Below are 19,405 nucleotides of genomic sequence, written 5' to 3' on the forward strand. Positions count from 1 at the left end.
TAATGATAGTAGCCACAAAAACAGTTGAATTGTTTGTGTTCATGTGTAAATGAACATGTCTTGAGTGCACCTGTGGTGAAAGTTGTGGAGACGACTGCGCTTGTGTCGAGACCCCTCGCTGCCTGCAGCTTGACGGTGAACTCGGTGGTCTCAGGCAGCCCCTCCAGGCGAATCCACGTGTCTTCAGCGTCCAGGATCAATTCCTAGTGTATAGAAACACGTGTACAATTTATTCACACATACACGCAAAGTAGACAATAATGAGTATAGACAAGGGCGGACTGGCATATGGGGATACCAGGGATTTCCCCAGTGGGCCAATGTTGGGAGAAATAAGTAGATTCGTAAAATTGCAGTCAAACCAGCAGACGTTCGTGTTCCCGTGGTGAAATGAGCGGACCCTATAATTAACGCACTCTCGTAATCCAAGCATTAATGTAAATGCATTCCGACCGAAGGCAGTTGATTTCTCTTGGAAACGCTTTAAACACTCGAAAATACAGTATATAACGCCGCCAATGGCATCATTTAAAAATGAAATAAAGTTGCCTGAACTTAAAACCGCTCCATCTACAGTGGCATGAAAAAGTATCTGAACCTTTTGGAATTTCTCACATATCTGCATAAAATCGCTATCAAATGTAATCTGATCTTTGTCAAAAGACAGAAGGGGAAAAATAAGTAAGTAACCCTCTGCCTAAGGAGACTTAAAGAGCAATTGAAACCAATTTTTTACCGAAGTTTTTAGAGTCAGGTGTGTGCTCAATCACTGATGAGTGGTTTAAAGCAGCCCTGCCCACAATAAAACACACACCTGGTAAAAAAAATGTCTTGATGAGAAGCATTGTCTGATGTGCATCATTACTTGGTCAAAAGAGCTGTCTGAAGACCTGCGATCAAGGATTGTTGAAGTGCATAAAGCTGGGAAAGGATACAAGTCTGGATGTTCATTACTTGACAGTCAGAGAAGTTGTCTACAAATGGAAAGAGTTTGGCACTGTTGCTTCTCTCCGAAGGAGTGGCCATCCACCAAAGATGACGTCAAGAGTTCAGCGCAGAATACTCAGAGAGGTAAAAATAGAATCCTAGAGTGTCTGCTAAAGACTTTGCGAAATCACTGGCACAGTTCAATATCCCTGTGCATGCATTAGCTATATGTAAAACTATGGCCAAGAATGGTGTTCATGGAAGGACTCTACGGAGGAAGCCACTGCTGTCTAAAAAAACAACAACAATGTTGCTCGTTTAATGTCTGCATAAAGGCACTTAGACACTCCACAGACATTTTGGCAAAATATTTTGTGGATTGATAAAACCAAAGTTGAATTGTTTGGGAGTAACACACAATGTCATGTGTGGGGGAAAAATGGAGCAGCTCACCAATATCAACACCTCATCCCCACCGTGAAGCATGGTGGAGGGCTTATCATGATTTGGGGCTGTTTTGCTTCCTCAGGGCCTGGACAACTTGCAATCATCGATGGGAGAATGAATTCAAAAGTTTATCAGGATGTTTTGCAGGAAAACCTAAGTCTGTCTGTCGACAGTTGAAGCTAAAAAGAGGATGGATGCTGCAACAAGACAATGATCCAAAGCACAGAAGAAAATTACCTTCAGAATGGTTTCAGAAGAACAAAATACACATTCTAGAGTTAAAGTCCAGACTTGAACCCCATTGAGATGCTGTGGCATGACCTAAAGACAGCGATTCATGCCAGGCATCCCAGGAATCTGACTGAACTACAGCAGTTTTGTAGAGAAGACTAGGCCAAGATTAGTCCTGATCAATGTTCCAGACTGATCTGCAGCTACAGGAAGCGTCTGGTTGAGGTTATTGCTGCAGGCGGGCACACAAAATATTAAATGTGATGGATCACTTACTTAATTTTCTTCCTTCTGTCATTGTTAGCATACTATCCTCATTAAAATATGAAAACCTATAAATGTTTGGGTGTTTTTAGTTAAAGCAGACACTGCTTTTTTTTCATCTGTGTGATTTTGACAAAGATCAGACCTCAGTTGATGGCAATTTTTTGCAGGAATTTAAAAAATTCCAAAAGGTTCAGATACTTTTTCATACCACTGTACATGTGTGTTACGTGCACTGTCACGTCAGTACTATCTTATGCGATTATCCTGAGCAACGGGTCGTTTTAGTAGATGGTAAGTTACAGTTCTCATTTTTGTGGTACTGTAAATCCACAATAAATTCTGGCCGAGGTTGGTGAATATTTGTAGTGAACCTCTCTGACTACTCACACACTCAAATATGCATTTTTACTGTACCTATATTTAGACAAATTAAAAGTCCTACATGCGTAATTTGATCAGGTTACAGTTCTCTATTTCATGGTTTACTCATGTTATAGTTTAATGTATCAATGACCTGTTTGTAATAAAAACCCGACATGTTTTAAAATCACTACACTATTGTAAATTATTTACCGCAGACTAATTACAGGCTTGGGTTCTTGTTTACTATATGATATTTGTCCAAATCATTTTTTTTTTTTTTCTGTCTACAGCAGGGGTCGCGTTAACCGAATATTTTCCGTCGTTGACCGATTTTTTTTAAACTGTGAAGGAAAAAACTGAAGTCTACCTGTCATTTTGACAGGTTGCAATTCACACCCCAGACCACAGGGTGGCGCATGAGCATATTAATTAGCTATTGTCTCTCTTGATGCATGACGTCGTTGGCCTTACTCTGAAAAATGTCAAGGCAATTGAGTGTCCGAAGTTTCTTCAAAAAGCCCCAAAACGACGATGGTGTTGATAAAAGAGGTGAAAAAACAGGGACTGCACAAGCGGGCACGCAATTCAAGTCCATGCGCACCAGGAGGAAGGTGTAAGACTCCCTTCAGGCCACAGCAGGTGAACTGTTAATTTCATTGTTCCATATGTAGCCTACCTACTGGGGCCACAGTCAGCTGTTTTTGTCACTGCGGAGAAAAACTTACATATTCATCTGCTTGATGTGTGATGGCACGGTGTGGATTCTCTGTTAAGCTTGTTCGGACAGAATATTAATTTAAAATGAATGAAAACTAAATACTATTGGATATGTTGAAGCGGTATGCAATGTTAGGAGTCTTGTTAGCTCGAATTGCTGTGTCCAGCCGCTGTAGCTCTGCTGCTCTCTGTGAACTCTCTATTCAAGCCGGAACGCGCGCGGCTCTTAAGTGTCTCTGTCACGTGACTGTGTCGTAGCCGCTAACACGCTCGGCCAAATGGACACACAAGTACTGAAGGTGAATTATGCCAAACAAAGGGTCACCACAATGTCATTATCATCATTTTAAAAATTTAAGTGACGGGTAAAAATAGATTATGACCGGATTTTTATGACCCTGTCAGTCAAAATGACAGACAACGAAAAAGTCTAGCGCAACCTCTGGTCTACAGGTACAGGTACGTGTGTTGCCGGCTGGATGGCTTCCAACACCGTACATGAAGTGGGCCAGTCTTTCAATGACCCCCGGGCCACTCCCTCTCCCCAGTCCGCCTCTGGGTGTAGCTGTAAAAGTGGGTTACTCTAAAATCCCAATTACAGTAGTCACTGCCAAAAGACTTGCCAAAATTTAAAGTAGAGCAGAGATGCAGTCTAGTAATTTTTGTTCATTTATTTGTTCACTTCATTTTTCCGATTACAGTTTTTTTTTTTTTCTGCTTCATAATACTGCCAAGGCGCATTTTGTATTTGCGCCATTCCAAAGCAAAATGTGAAGACGCAAAAATCAAATATTTAACAGGTTTTGAAACAAAATATATATCACACATTTCCCGGCAATGTGTCGGTGTGAATTATGCAGGCGAGCAGCTGGTAAATGGTGTCTCTCTTCAGTCTCCAAGGACACCACCGGTTTTTAGGGTCAAGACAAGATGTTTACTGCGGGCAAAAGCAAGAATGATATACAACTTGAAACCCATAGTGGTGATTTTGTAGCAGCGGTTTATTTCGGTCAGATGCCCGGCGGTCATGCACTTGTCCTTGTGAACGAAGTGTTATCTTTCCAGAGCAGCCCATCAAAACACAGGGCCAATTTATCTACTATGTTCTGCATATGTTAATCAGCTATTCTGTCTAATTGTAATAGTTTAATATAATCTGAAGTAGCAGAGACTTTCTAATACATGTGTAAAGCAGGGGTCTCAAACTCGATTCATTGTGTGCGAGTTAGAGTTTAGGTGAGTCTTAGCTGCATCAGGGGTTCCCCCCAAAAAAGGGACTATAAAGCACTTTCCTGCTAGACCAAGAGGAGCAGGGTCCTGTTGGCTAGCTAGCTCGCAACAACACTTGCAAATGACTTGTTGAAAAGGTTCAGCATTCACACTGCACCAAGTGAAATACCCTTCCCATCCTTGCTGGAAGAAGGGGGAAAAAAAACACCGAAAAATGGAGCTTCTGGTGCGCAGGCGTTTGTTTGTTGTACTGCAACAACGACAAGGAAGTCGCCAGCTTCGTTTTGAATCCTTTATTTTCGAACTTGTGCTACACAACACGGCTTCTGTCCGCTGTATGCGACGCCAAGAGGAACAGAACATAAAAAAGTGAAAGTATCCCGCCCCACGCTTCCACACTCTCACACGGTGCATTCAGGAACAGCAAACAAAACACTGTAACAGGCCATGGTTAATTTTCGTCCTCTTGCCATTGTTGATTTTGAATAACATGTGTGCTGTAATTCTGCTTTCAATGATGCACTGCATGTGGCGTCACAGCCTGGAGCATCAAAGCTCCACACTGTGATGCTGCATGTAAAGCAGCAAAAGCGCACTCTGCTCCGGTTGCATTCACAAGTGAAGCAGAGTGCGCTTAAAGCGGACCAAGACCCACGATTTTTGAGCGGAGTAGAGTTCGTTTGTTTGTTCAAATTAAGAGTTCGGATGTGCGTTCACATTTACAAAACGAAGTGGACTATCTGAGAAGAACAACTCTGGAAAACGGACCAAACAGTGCCAGTGTGAAAGCGCCCTACAACCCCTAGCAAAAAGTATGGAATTACCAGTCTCGGATGAGCACTCAGTCAGACATTTTATTATGTAGAACAAACTCAGATAAAAAGCTTGAAAAGAAAATGAATTAGTTCAAAAGTACAACTCCTCGGCATTTAGAAACACTAAAAGAAATGAATAAAAAAACATTGTGGTGGTCAGTAAATGTTACTTTTACAGAGCAAGTGCAGGGAAATAAATATAGAATCACTCAATTCTGAAGAAAAAAAAATGGAATCCCTCCATTTTGAGAAGAAAATCCAGACACACCCAGTCAATTTCCTTTCCTTAACTGGGCCCCTGCCTCAGATTAGATCTGCTCGTTAGTCAGCAGTTAAAAACATTGCAGTTATCACACCTTGAACGGCTGCTGGACCAAGTGGATTCACAAGAATCATGACTCAACAAGAGAGATGTCTCTTGAGAACAAGGAGAGAATTATCAAACTTCTTGAAGAAGGTAACACTACACGTTTGGTTGCCAAAGATGTGGGCTGTTCACAGTCAGCTGTATCAAAAAATCTAGACCAAGTACAAACAGCATGGCAAGGTTGATAAAGTTAAGCATACTGGTGGACCGAGGAAGACATCCAAACGTCATGACTAGTGATGTGCCCGACTGTGCCGAGGCGCCGATGCGTGTGCCGAGTAGACCCGAAAAAAAATCTGCAAAGCGCGCATCGAGGCATGTGTTGATTACGCTTGTGGCCACGCCCGAAGCCTCGGAAGGCATGTTGCTACGTCCGAAGCCTCACGAGACGGGCTTCCTACGTCATCGCCAACATATCGTTTCGCCGGTGATTCGAAATGAAATGGCGCACCGAGCTGACAGGTGATACTGACACACCCGACTCGCACCTTCAAACCTAAATTCAGTTGGATTCGTTTTGCAATGGACGCACTGTCCAACATCGAAAAAGAAGAGAACATCCCCTGTCTGGGATCATTTTGAGCAGTTCTCTCCTAAAAAGGTACAAATTATAATAACCAGTGTGAATATATATTGTAAATTATTGTGACAACACAGTGTATCCCTCATTTTAATGTCTTTCTTCTACTTGCTGATTTTTCAAAAGGTGAAGTGCAGACTTTGTTCTAAAGAACTTACCAAGAGAACACTTCATTTATATTAAGGCATTGTACCCCGGCCTCATCCGTCCCTTGCGAAAGACTATTTTCAAAAGCAGGAGAAATCCTATCTAAAAAAAATGAAACCGTTTAAAGCCAAAAACTTTGGAAATTAGGAAAGTTTTCCTCAATAAAAATGAATGAAAGGTGTGTCTTGTTCCTTGTTTATATGTCAATGTCTAAAATAAAGCAATTATTCTTTCAAGTAGAGCCTAGATCTTGAGCTCGTGTCGGGCCCAAAATGTCACTCATTTATGTTTGGGTCGGGTCGGGCTGGACTTCTCTCGCTAACTTTTTTTTTTTTTTTTTAGAATAAATGTATATTTGTATATGGATGTTAAACTAAGGAATACTTGTTATAAAATATATAAATTGGATAAAATGAGAAAGGGCGCTGTGGTAATCTCAAACATGAGCCGAAGTAGAGCCAGTGCATTGTTTGCGCACATGAAGGCTCTGGGGCTCTCCGCGAGTCTGCAACTCTGCATCCTGATATTTCCTTTTCGAATTTCGATATGGATATGATATTAGTCAAACATCTTTATTATCATTTGTTTCGAGGGCCGCACCTCTTCGTGCAAAGCAGGACTTCGTGTTCTTTAAAATGCTCTTATTTTGTTTCAGTGCTCCTTAAGGCAGGTTGTTCTTTTGTTTGTTCTGATGCGAGTCATTAAAATAAAGAATGTTCTTTAAAAGTATTTTAGTTTATTTTTGTATATGCTGCTGTTCCTCTCCTTGTCAGAGAGGTGCGTCCATGAGAGCACAATATCCCACACAGAAATATATTTAACTAACCTATCCAGCGTTATTTCAATGTGTACATGCATTTATTATGATCATAAAAATATGTAGACTATTTAAACATTAAGAAAAATTGCGTTCTTTTCTGCCAACTTGAAAAAATTAAAATAAATGTCTGTTGCTGCATTTTGCCAAGGAAATGACACATGAACTATCCACCTGATAGAACAGACACACAAATATGAAAGATATAAATGTTTATTGAATATGCATTTTACAGTCTTGTTCAAATGGGAGAATTTGTTACAAAAGACAGGCTTTAATTTGTTATCATTATTCACATAGGTGTTGTCACAAATGTGATCACACAAAATGCAACCATTTTCCAAGCAGTGCTCTGTCCAGGTCTGACTGACGCATTGCATCCCTGCATTTCCTCCTTCTGGGTCCTCACAAATAAAAAATAAAATCTCTGCTTTTTTTCGTGCTCGGGGATACAAATAAAAAAATACAATTTCGGGTATTTTCGGGCTCGGACCTGAAAATTAAGTTAATTGCTCGGGCCGGGTCAGGCTGGATTTCTTAGGCCCAATCTAGGCTCTACTTTCAAGTAACACACGCACATTCATTCACATAACAACTCCCTGCCCTTTTGACCCCATCAAATCCATGGTATCATTTTAATCACTCTGTCTGTCATGACATTTATTTTCCACATGAAAGCGCAATAGAACAAATGAAGCCTCATGATGCTTCGGCCCAGGAGCGAACCAGTTTGATGGAAACCCTCATTGCTTCATGATGCTTCAGTTTGCCATCACTGGTCATGACAAACAACTAAAGGCCATATGTCTTGAAAACAGAACATGTACAAGAAGACAAATAAAGAAATGGGAGGAACCTGGAGTCAAGGTATGTGACAGAACTGTGCAAAATTGCCTAACTGAAATGGGATTTTCATACATGAAAGCTAAAAGGAAACCATCATTGACACTTAAACAGAAAAGAGAATGACCGCAATGGGCTAAGGAGAGGCAATCATGGACTGTGAATGACTGGATGAGGATGAAGGTTATTTTCAGTGATGAGTCAAGAATCTGCATTGGACAAGGTGATGATGCTGGACTTTTTGTTTGGTGCTGTTCCAGTGAGATTTACAAAGATGTCTGTCTGAAAAAATACATCAAAATTCCCTCAGTCCTTGATGATATGGGGCTACATGTCAGGCAAAGGCACTGGGGAGATGGCTGTGGTTAAATCTTCAATAAATGCACAAGTTTACATTGAAATTTTAGACAGCTTTCTTATCCCTTCAATTGAAAATAATGTTTGAGGATAATGAAATCATTTTCCAAGATGACAGTGTATCATGCCACGGAACTAGAACTGTTAAAGCATTCCTTGGAGAAAGACTTATCCGGTCAATGCCATGACCTGCAAATAGCCCAGATCTCAACCCTATTGAAAACCTGTGGTGGAAATTGAAAAAAAATGGTCCACAGCAAGGCTCTGACCTGCAAGGATGATCCCGGATGATCACCAAATTGATGAAGAATACTCATGAAGTCCCTGCTTCATAGACTGCAAGGCTGTCATAAAAACAAGAGGTGGTGTAACTACATACTAGAGATGTGTTTTGATTGTTATTTCTTTGTTTGTTTCTCATGATTCCATACATTTTTTCCTCAGAATGGAATGATTCTATATCTATTTCCCTGCACTTGCTCGATACAGGTAACAATACCTGACCACCACAATGTTTTTTATTCATTTCTTTTAGTGTTTCTGAATACTAAAGAGGTGCACTTTTGAACTAATTAATTGTTTTTTTTCCCAAGCTTTTTATCTGAGTTTGTTCTACATAACAAAATGTCTGGCTGAGTGCTCGTCCCAGACTGGTGATTCTACACATTTTGCTAGGGGTTGTATATAGTTAACTTGTTAGTAAAAAGCTTGAGAGACTATATGTTAGACATAGGAGAAAGAACGAAACAATAATAATAATAATAATAATATAAGGAACAGAAACAAAACAATATTAAGAAAATACACAAGGACCACCTTTTGATGTATGTATTTATTTTTTTCTTAAATTAGAATTTATATTTTGTTTCAATTTTAAAATTAAATTGTAATTATTTTTATTTTGATTTGAAATTATTAACATTTAATATTGTACATGGTTTTATTTTTAAAAATTGATATACTATTATTGTGTAAGTCTAAATGGCCGTATGTCGAACAGGATTTCCTTTCAGAATACATTATAATTCCATTAATACGTTCCACAGCCCAAAACCCTACACTAAATCCATAACGAATACTGCTGTTACTTTTGCAAATAGCAATTACAAAGAGCAAAACAAATAAATTATGAATAAAAATCGGAATAATAATATAATAGTAGTAATATTAATAATAATATAATACCTGTAATAATGTAACGAATCAGATTCCAATGTGGCGGACGTTTTTTGTTGTACCTGAACGCATAGCGGGGCTGATGTGACGGTGAGATAGAGAGTGCGGTTCTATTTTACTTCCTCTTTTAATGTTTTGATGCTGGCCAACTGCAGCGCACATTAGGCGTGTTGTGTTGTACAAGTTGATGGAATAAAATGATTAGAAACCTGACGAAGCTGGCAATTTATTTGGCGATGTTACCACAATAAGAATTGTCAACTTAAATTATAAAGACTGGCGAATGAAGGTCGGAGGAGGACCGTCAAGATCGACATTCTAGGGCCGTATTGTCGACCTACTTCACAGATGCACACACCTTGCTCATATGTTTCATTTACGTCTTTTTTCAATAATAAGCGTCACCTTTTCTTTTTTTCCCCACCTGCACTAACTATCTTGGAGCCAGTGTTGATTTCTCTCACAAGAAAATCAGCCATATGTCTGTCTTCCAGCTAAACAAAGAAACTGCGGCGCTGACATAAATCATCATATTTCGAGCATGTCGTTGGATGTAGAAACAAAAAGTGAGTCAAATTTTACTTCGGATGTTGGAAAGATCGTATGTCGAGGTACCACTGTACAATTTTTTTTTTTTTTTTTATTGTCCATGGCAAAATCAGGGAAAGCGACACTATAAGGGACAGTAAAATATTGTCCCCCGGGCCGCAAGGGAAACCGGTAAACTTCAATCTGAAGCATGAAAGACCCTTGTTGAACATTATAAATTTAAAGTGAAGGAATATTTGAACAGAATAGGACAGAGCACCAAGCTATTAAATGTTACACATTCCATAAGTTTATTTCCACTTCGACAGGATCCTCCATGATACAAACTGAATTTGGTGCAACGTTTACGATAAGCAAGCAACACTACAGTCTATTAGTTTTCCTACAGGTGTGAAAAATAATTCACTGTGAGGCCACTGCACATTGAACGTAGGAAGCATTTGCTGACAAGCTTCTAGATGCCAACAATCGCAATTTCCCGGAATGCCCGGGAGGTGCAATTGAGTCAACTACAGACATCCTTTCTATTCCAACATAACAATGCGGCATTCATTAAGTGTGTCTCAGGGTGTCCTCTCAAGCACATGGAATATATTTTCACATATGCACAGTGGTAACTAGGAGTAAGTGTGCCTGTATTTATTCAGTAAATACTACAAAAAAAAAAAAAAAAAAAAAAAAAAAAAAAAAATATATATATATATATATATATATATATATATATACATATCTAAAGCATGAGGCATCCTTTTCAGAATGGGCGAGTCCATATTGAAAGCCATTTTAGATAATGAATCAATAAACGTGGTAGATGCCCACAGTGTAGTGTAGTGTAGCTTCCATGAGAATTAATAATTATTCATCCGGGATTTTTCTGTTTTTTCTTTAATTGTGGGTTAAAAAGGAAAACGGAGTCTCTTTGAATGTACTTTTGATATACAACATATAGTGGCACGCTCTCGGCGTTTAACCTGTCCCAGAGGAGCAGTTTAAAAACTCCAAGAATTTTAAGGCCTATGTAAAGACTCCCTGGAGAAGAAAGCTAACCTTTTATACTGCCAACTGCTGCTTCTTTCATTAATAATGTATGTCTTTTGAATAGCCAATAGCTCGTGAAATGTCTTGAAGAATGTCTCAGAGCGCAGCACAGACACTACACACGATTCTGACTTGAATTTTGAACAGTGCATTTAGGAAACTGGGATCACCATTGCCACGACAGATGTTATTCTCCTTATAATGAAACAATTAGTTTTCTTAATACAATAGATTAACTCAAACCAAGACTTTCATTTATTCTCCAAAATGTGGCTAGTTGCCGGATTAAGACATTGTTGTGATGCTTACTTTGCGGTTGCCGTCGGGTGACTTGTAGGTGAGCATGTAGTTGTCAATTTCAGAGATAGGCGGTTGCCAGGAGATCAGAGCGCTGCGGTGATTCACTTCACTGGCTGTTAGGTTCAGAGGAGCGTCCATGGCTGTCCAAAACACAAGAATAGACAGGTTTGACTTGCTGCTGGCTGACGTGGAACACCTTGGTACATGTTGTAAATTTACAGAAAAGTGAACACACTCACATCGCTTGTATTGAGATACCCTAACCAGTTTCTTCTGGCTTCAATGCTTCTACTGCAACTATGCTTTTTTTTATGTATTTTATGTATTTTTTTTGTCCATTTGTAAATGACATCTGTCAAGTGCCTCGGAATCAGGAGGGCTAGTGAATGGAACCTGAGCTACTGTATATTTGCAATTAGAAGTGGGTAGCAACACATTATATTTACTTCAGTCACTTTGAGAAAAAATGCAGTTCTAAGAGTAGTTTGACGACACTATACGTTTTCCCTTTTGCTCGAGTAGATTTGTGAAGAAGAAATGCTACTCTTACTACTACTTTGGGTTACACTAGACTGTTTATATTTTTCCTTTTTATTCTACATATTAGATTCTACTTATCTACTACTTACTCATCTACTACTTAGATGCCCACAGGGGCTCTACCTATTTCACCAATGAGATGTCGCATCAACAGTCATATGGCTCCATTATTTCAACAATAAAGTCACATGACCACACACAAGCTGGCCTGTTCCATCATCTTTAAAGCACCGTAAAAATTAAAAATTTCACATAATGTGCTGCCTTCAACATTACTCAAAAGTGCAGATTTCTACCTCTCGCCCAGATTTTTTTGGGCACCGATAGACAATTTCATGGTAGGAAATATACTTTTTCCCCTAGAGGAGACTCATGTGCTTCGGATATCTCTGTAGATTTTTTTTGTGGGAATTTGATGATTTTTAGGTAATTTTTTTGTCCTGATTCAAGTTTAGAGTGTAGTCCAACTTTCGCCTGTAGTCTGGGATAGAATCTAGTACCCCACAACCCTGACAAAAATAAAGGCTTTTTCACACTAGCGTCAGCCCAATGTGCAAAGCGCAAAATGGGAGGAGCCACGTAGTCTGACGTAGACACTGTCAGGAAGTGAAAAGTGGTAAGTATATTTACTATAGTCCCAAGCACCAATGCGATTAAAAAAAAAATGTTTCTGAAGAAAACAGCGACTTTTCTTATTTCAAGGAGTAGGGGGCATAATAATAGTCGTGTAGAGTTTTAGTAGTTTCGGTGAGAAGGTGAATAATTTTTGTTGTTGTTCGGGAACTACATTTTCACACAAACGAATATCGAGGTATCATTTACCTTAGCAAGGAGAGGTATCAGAGTCATTTTTCGAGTGTCCCAGAGCTTGCAAACATTTAAAAAAGTGCATTTATCAAGATTACGTCGACCATGATTTGTGTGTATCCGTCCGCCGAAACAACTTGATAGCAACAGATATAACTACTGTACGCCTGCCCCTCTGCTATTGGATGCGTTGTTGATGTCAGCTCGGCGGTGCTGTGAAAATAGAAAAAGTCACTCTTTTAGTGAAAATTCACTCAAGACTTTCCGCTCCGTCCAAAACGACCACCGCCGCTCACTTTCACCGAGAAGTCACCTCCCACATAGGCAATGAATAAGTTGCCGCTGAACCCTTTACCTTTACCTTTACCTATACTTTTCACCAAATACTTTTTTTTTTACTTATGTTTGAGTAAATTTTTTGGATGACTACTTTTAAGTGAGTAATATTATATTCAAGTAACGGCATTCTTACTTGAGTAAATTGTTTGACTACTCTATCCACCTCTGTTAGCAAACCGAATGCCCTATTCATCCTTTTGAGGCCATTTAACACTTAACTGAATTCTGACTATAAATATGAAAATATCAGTCGAGTTGTTGCCAGAAGAGGAGCTGTTGAGGTAGTCCTGTGGTTGAATATCTAAAGGACAGACTTGATGCTGCCCTACTTGTTACACAGTATTAATCTATCATTTGCATCGCTTATCCTTGGAAAAGGGTTTTGAAAAAAATATCAATCAAACCAAAATATGTGAAATGTATTTTCTTGGCATCTACTGCAATTTGAAATTAAAATGAATATTTAACAACCTTCTGAACTGAGGACCCAACTTTTTCTGTTCAAAGTTGCCTGTAGACCATAAAAATATTCATAACTAATAAAGTTAAGTTTTGTTTATGTGGATTTTTATTGGCTAGTCTTCATGCAACGATGATTCCAATTTTGAGAAAAGCTAAAGGAGCAAACGGTCGTTAATTGAAACAGTTTTCAAACACTGCATGTTGTGTGAGAGTTCAGTCATGTCATTAATGGAAACAGTTTTCAAACACTGCATGTTGTGTGAGAGTTCAGTCAGGTGCCCAATATCGCCAAGTGTGCAGCAGTCCTAACATACGCTGCTCTATTTGCACCCATTGTACTCTCCAAGACAAAACTCTAGAATATTAATATTGAATAGATTTAAATGTTGCTCATGGCAAAAGACAGTAAATGCACAAATTTATGTGACATTCCATGAATTAGAATAAATAAAGTGGAGCTCAAGGTCAGGTGTCCGTCTAATCCTCGCTTTGTTAATAAGAAATCGTGTGAGTCATTCACGGCGAGGCCAGATGCACCAGACGATATTATCAGTGGCAGTAAAACGGTCAGAGCAGCTGCGGTGAGCAAATGTCGCCTCACGGGCTGTAAATTAATACCCTGGAAATGGGACACAGCGGGCAACATTTGACTGACCTGCCGATGTGTCATTGACGGATAATTGCTTAAAAAAGGCTTCAAAGAGACGACTGGGCGACACATGGGCTGGATGAACTTTTTTTTTCAGGTCACCAGAGGACTGTTTAAGGCATAATTTTTCTTCTTAAGGAGCTGTGATGTAGAAAAGCAGCACTGACCCATCTTCAGTTTAACTTAAGCTGCTTCTGTTAAATACTGGAGACAACGTTAAAGTGCTGAGGGACCCATCTGCAAGTGATTTCGGTTTTCTTTTTAGGCTTTTTGATCTATGTCTGAAAATAGACTAGGAGGATGAAGCCATGCCAAGCAAATCTTGTGTACAACAAAGTGGTAATTCTGCACAGTGACATCCTTGTAGTTTAACCTTATCTTTCTACAGCAAAATAGTTTATGAAAATCGCCATACAAGTACAGCAGTTTAAATTGATTGGATGTCTATCGTTGTCAATGGCAGGCAATAAGACAATAGCTAGCACTAATTTGGAAGAGACAAATGTGTGACAAATGTGACGTCAGTCACGCCTCGAGCATGTACAGTGGGGCAAATACCAATTGTGCAAGTTCTCCTACTTGAAAAAATTAGAGAGGCATGTAATTGTCAACATGGGTAAACCTCAACCATGAGAGACAGAATGTGGAAAAAAACAGAAAGTCACATTTTTTGATCTTTAAAGATTTTTTTTCCAAAAATTAGAGTGGAAAATAAGTATTTGGTCACCTACAAACAAGCAAGATTTCTGGCTTTCAAAGAGGTCTAACTTCTTGTAATGAAGTCTAACGAGGTCTAACGAGGCTCCACTCGTTACCTGTATTAACGGCACCTGTTTTAACTCATTATCAGTATAAAAGACACCTGTCCACAACCTCAGTCAATCACACTCCAAACTCCACTACGGCCAAGACCAAAGAGCTGTCGAAGGACACCAGAGACGAAATTGCACCAGGCTGGGAAGGCTGAATCTGCAATAGGTAAAACGCTTGGTGTAACGAAATCAACCGTGGGAGCAATTATTAGAACATGGAACAAGACCACTGATAATCTCCCTCGATCTGGGGCTCCATGCAAGATCCCACCCCGTGGTGTCAAAATGATAACAAGAACGGTGAGCAAAAATCCCAGAACCACACGGGGGGACCTAATGAATGACTTACAGAGAGCTGGGACCAAGGTAACAAAGGCTACTATCAGTAACACAATGCGTCGCCAGGGACTGAAATCCTGCACTGCCATATGTGTCCCCCTGCTGAAGCCAGTACACGTCACACACCAGGCCCGTCTGCGGTTCGCTATAGAGCATGATCCAGAAGAGGACTGGGAGCATGTGTTATGGTCAGATGAAACCAAAATAGAACTTTTTGGTAGAAACACAGGTTTTCGTCTTTGGAGATGAAATAATACTCAATTGCATCCGAAGAACACCATACCCACTGTGAAGCATGAGGATGGAAACATCATGCTTTGGGGCTTTTTTTCTGCAAAGGGACCAGGGACCACTGATCTGTGTAAAGGAAAGAATGAATGGGGCCATGTATCGAGAGATTTTGAGTGAAAATCTCCTTCCATTAGCAAGGGCATTGAAGATGAGCCGTGGCTGGGTCTGGTGGGTGGCAGTGAATGAACATTCGTTCATTCGCTGCCATCCCTCCCACTTCAAACGGATTGAACGTCTATGGCCGTCAGTGGCAACCAATGCCAGGAAATGAGGTAATTTTGGGCCATTTAAGGTCATTTACCTGTTGATATTCGGTTACTTCCTGTTGATTTTGGGGTATTTTATGGGTCACTTCCTGTTGATTTTGAGCTACAAACAGGAAGTGACCTGGGAATCACCCAAATGAATAGGCAGTGACTCAAACTCAACAGGAAATGACCTATAACTGCCCTAAAATGAACCGCAAGTGACCTGTAAATGCCCTGAAAACCCCCAGTCTAAATGAATTGGGCGTCGTGCACCGTCAATGCAGCCTTAGAGTTAACTGAGGCACTATTATGGTGGAAGATTTTGGTAGCAACATGTTGGTTCCTTTTTTTTTTTTTTTTTTTTTTTAGATATTGACACCTTGTTAAAACGATATCTCGATTCTTGGCAGGAGCATATCGATAACCTTTTGGGATACATAGTATCACGATATATCACCATTTCGATATTTTGTCACACCCCTAGAGCCAATACTTTGTCTGGCCCATTTTTGCAGTTTTGTGTAAAATGATTATGATTTTTTTTTTCATACTCTTTTGTGTATCTTATCATTGCAAGCAAAATAAATGAAGATATTACTATCAAAGCATTTGTAATTGCAATCATTTCTTGGGAGAAATTAAGCATTATCTGACAGAATTATAGGGGTGCCAATACATTTGGCCAGCACTTTATGTCCAGTCCCTTGAAAAACTGAATCGTCCCATATTCATATTCAGAAACAAACGTATGCTTCCCGTATTAAGCTTACACACAACATACAGAAATCTCAGGACCTTTAAGGTTAAATTGTACTGTTTCAAATTTAGCATGACATATGTTAATTTCATTCTAGTATTTTTTTTGTACTAAAAATACATTGCTAATAGTTATTGTTTTTCATGTGTTTATATCACTCAAATATGTACCAAATGAATTCTGTTTTGAGTAAAATTATTGTAATATTATAAAAAAAAAATAAAAAAAAATAAAAAAAAAAAAATTAAAAAAACCTTTTAACATACAAATAAAATAATTAGGGGGTGACAGTTATGGGGCCAGCCATTTGCACCAATGAGGTGTGAATTGAACATGAATTGAACGCATCATATTTCTATCTCATGAACCTTACAGTGAACACGCTCTTTCTAGCTGTTGTGAGCAGCATTCATAACCTCGTTCATGAGTTTAGAATTAGAGCCTTTCTGAAAACTGCAGATAAAGCTATACGCTAATAACACAATATTAAAAAACAAACCTCAATAGAGGAAAACTATCCAACCTTGCAACCCAAGCTGCCTGTCACGGATGTGTTGTCTTTGGAAATACAGCAGGTTTTGCGCTAGAAGCTTTAATAACGGTGAATAAGCATTCTTTTGCATTCAGTTGGATAGTCAATATTATCTAAAGGTGCTAAATAAACAAGTTACATCAAAAACATACATGTGCAACATAAATACGGCGAAAATAAATGCTTAATGGCACATGGAAGACATTAACAGGAAGAGAGAGGGGTGCAGTCAGGTTGAGCACAGTGACATGGTAGGATGTGTGTGAGGAGAACTATCCTTCGTGTGCGTCCATGACCAAACATAGGTACATATTCCTTTCTTTATGGAAAGTTTTTGGTGTTTACCTTGGAATCATTTGTAACGTTATGTCATGGGCGTTACCGCAAAATTGCAATTTCTGATGGGGTGAAAAATCTGACAGAACACCGGCCCAGTACCGACATTTAGGCGAGATTTACGTCAGTACCGACATTAATTTGAAGTTGAATATGAAGATGAATCTGACACAGTTTATGTGTTAAAGTGGAGAAAATAATTGTTGTCTGTGGTTTTATATAGGCTCTGTCAATAATAGCTTGTAGCAATTATTGGGGTGAAGAAAGAAAGGAACTAATAAATTATTTTAAACCATGAACTTTAGTTAAAAGTTCATGTATAAAACGAACTTTCCCAACACTGCTGATAGCTAAAAATAAATAAATAAAACGTTTAATAAATGTTACTAGGGTTCATAACCAGTGTTTTCATTTTAACATTTCATTCATTCATAATTTCATTCATTCATAAAAGTGCTATATAAAAATAATGATTCATATTTCAAAATAATATAATTATAACAGACCTGGCGTCCACATATGTGGATATAACATTTTGGTACATAAGATGGGGAATAAAATTATGGCCTACACCAGGTCTTTGTTTTGGGTTTTTTTTGGGTTTTTTTTGCCAAAAATAGTTAGTTGCACTATAAAGGTTTAAATTGATGTTTCTGTAAGCACATCAACTGTGAAATGCAACAAGCAAGTAAATCTTATGTTTGCCCATTTTTGAAAGTGTGTCTGTGAGCAAACCCTTTTGGACATTTAAGTTTCTTCTCCATGACTTAGTTGCATTTGAATGTTTTCCGACACATAAAATGTATTTATTTGTTCAGTTTGCCTTTACTGAATAGCACAATCAGATTAGTAATGTAGACCTAAGTTGGTTGCTTTTTATAAGGAAATTGAGCATTATAAACTTACTGAGAAGCAATATCTATCAAATCTGTGAAAAATAAACAATAATCCATATCAGTATTTGACTTTCTGGCATAAACAAATAAATAAAAATCTACTGAACAATCTCTGGCCTATTATAAACACCCCTCAGGAATGAAGCGAGTGAAATAGCAAGACCATTTTCCACATTAGCTCCATGTGCATCACATCCTCAAACGCAAACTGGCGATTGTCAAGGCCACCCAAGTATTACTGCTCATTACATCACACTATGTGCCAGTGGGCTCAGAGTCTCCCACACTGCGCACTTTAAAGAATGTCCAAATAAGAGCAACTATACAATATGTGAAGCCTCATTTTATATACTTTTCAGTTACTAAACAAATATTGCAATACAGATTGAGCGGCTTCCCACTCTCTTGATGGTCACACAAGAAATATCCACAACAATATCAAGACCCCCCTAAACACACAGTCTAAGTTTCTCATTATTATGTGATCAGCGACAACTCAGTCATTAAGCAGTCTCAAAAATGTCTTTTCACGTTAAAAAATTTAACACTTACATGGATTAAATTGAAACAATCATTTGACTGAAACTCTTTTTTTTTCTGTTTCCGACACAGGTTTGCTTGGTGCCTTCAAACATTTTGAAAAATATGGCTTTTGAAACCCAAGTAATTTATTCTGAATCAGTGAAAATGGAGCCAGGCCATCTCAAGAAAGACGAAGCGCCGAATCTACAACACCACCTCTCTATTCTCCTCTATGGTTTCGAAACATGGCCCGTAAACAAGACGCTGGCCGCAAGAATAGACGGATTTGACAGCAGGGCTCTCAGAACCATGGAGAACATCAGGTGGCTTCGGCAAATCTCCAACGAAACCCTGCGTGCCGGACAAATCTGCCCAGAGCATCCCGCCTGGCTGCACAGCGCCACATCCGCTGGCTTGTCTATGTTCTCCGTCTTCCCCCTGACCACCCGACAAGAGCCATCCTAAAGTTTGACCCAAAGGCTGCAGGCTGGAGACGAACACGAGGAAAGCCCTGGCTTGACACCATTGCGGAAGACCTCCAACAACACGGAAGGATGCAAATCTGATGGCACAAGACCGCCAGTACTGGAGGGGCCTAGCTCACCTGGTCCATGCTATAGGACCGGAAACCAGCCCCAATGCAAGAGCCGTGATGATGATGATGAAAATGGATAACCCAATAAGAATTTATCAATGAAGTCACA

General features: G+C 39.2%; 1 protein-coding gene across 3 annotated transcripts in view; it reads right to left on the minus strand.

The window, feature by feature from the left end:
- Window positions 1–19,405, minus strand: part of tnr (tenascin R (restrictin, janusin)) — a 404,554-nt gene that overhangs the window by 35,788 nt on the left and 349,361 nt on the right. For all 3 annotated transcript variants that reach the window (XM_057857035.1, XM_057857036.1, XM_057857034.1), the window contains 2 exons: window positions 11,181–11,311; window positions 71–203 (listed from right to left, as the gene is read on the minus strand). In XM_057857035.1, the coding sequence (XP_057713018.1) occupies window positions 71–203; window positions 11,181–11,311 (264 nt within the window). The remainder of the gene's footprint in view (window positions 1–70; window positions 204–11,180; window positions 11,312–19,405) is intronic.

Source organism: Corythoichthys intestinalis, chromosome 14 (assembly GCF_030265065.1).
Source record: "Corythoichthys intestinalis isolate RoL2023-P3 chromosome 14, ASM3026506v1, whole genome shotgun sequence".
Lineage (NCBI taxonomy): Eukaryota > Metazoa > Chordata > Actinopteri > Syngnathiformes > Syngnathidae > Corythoichthys > Corythoichthys intestinalis.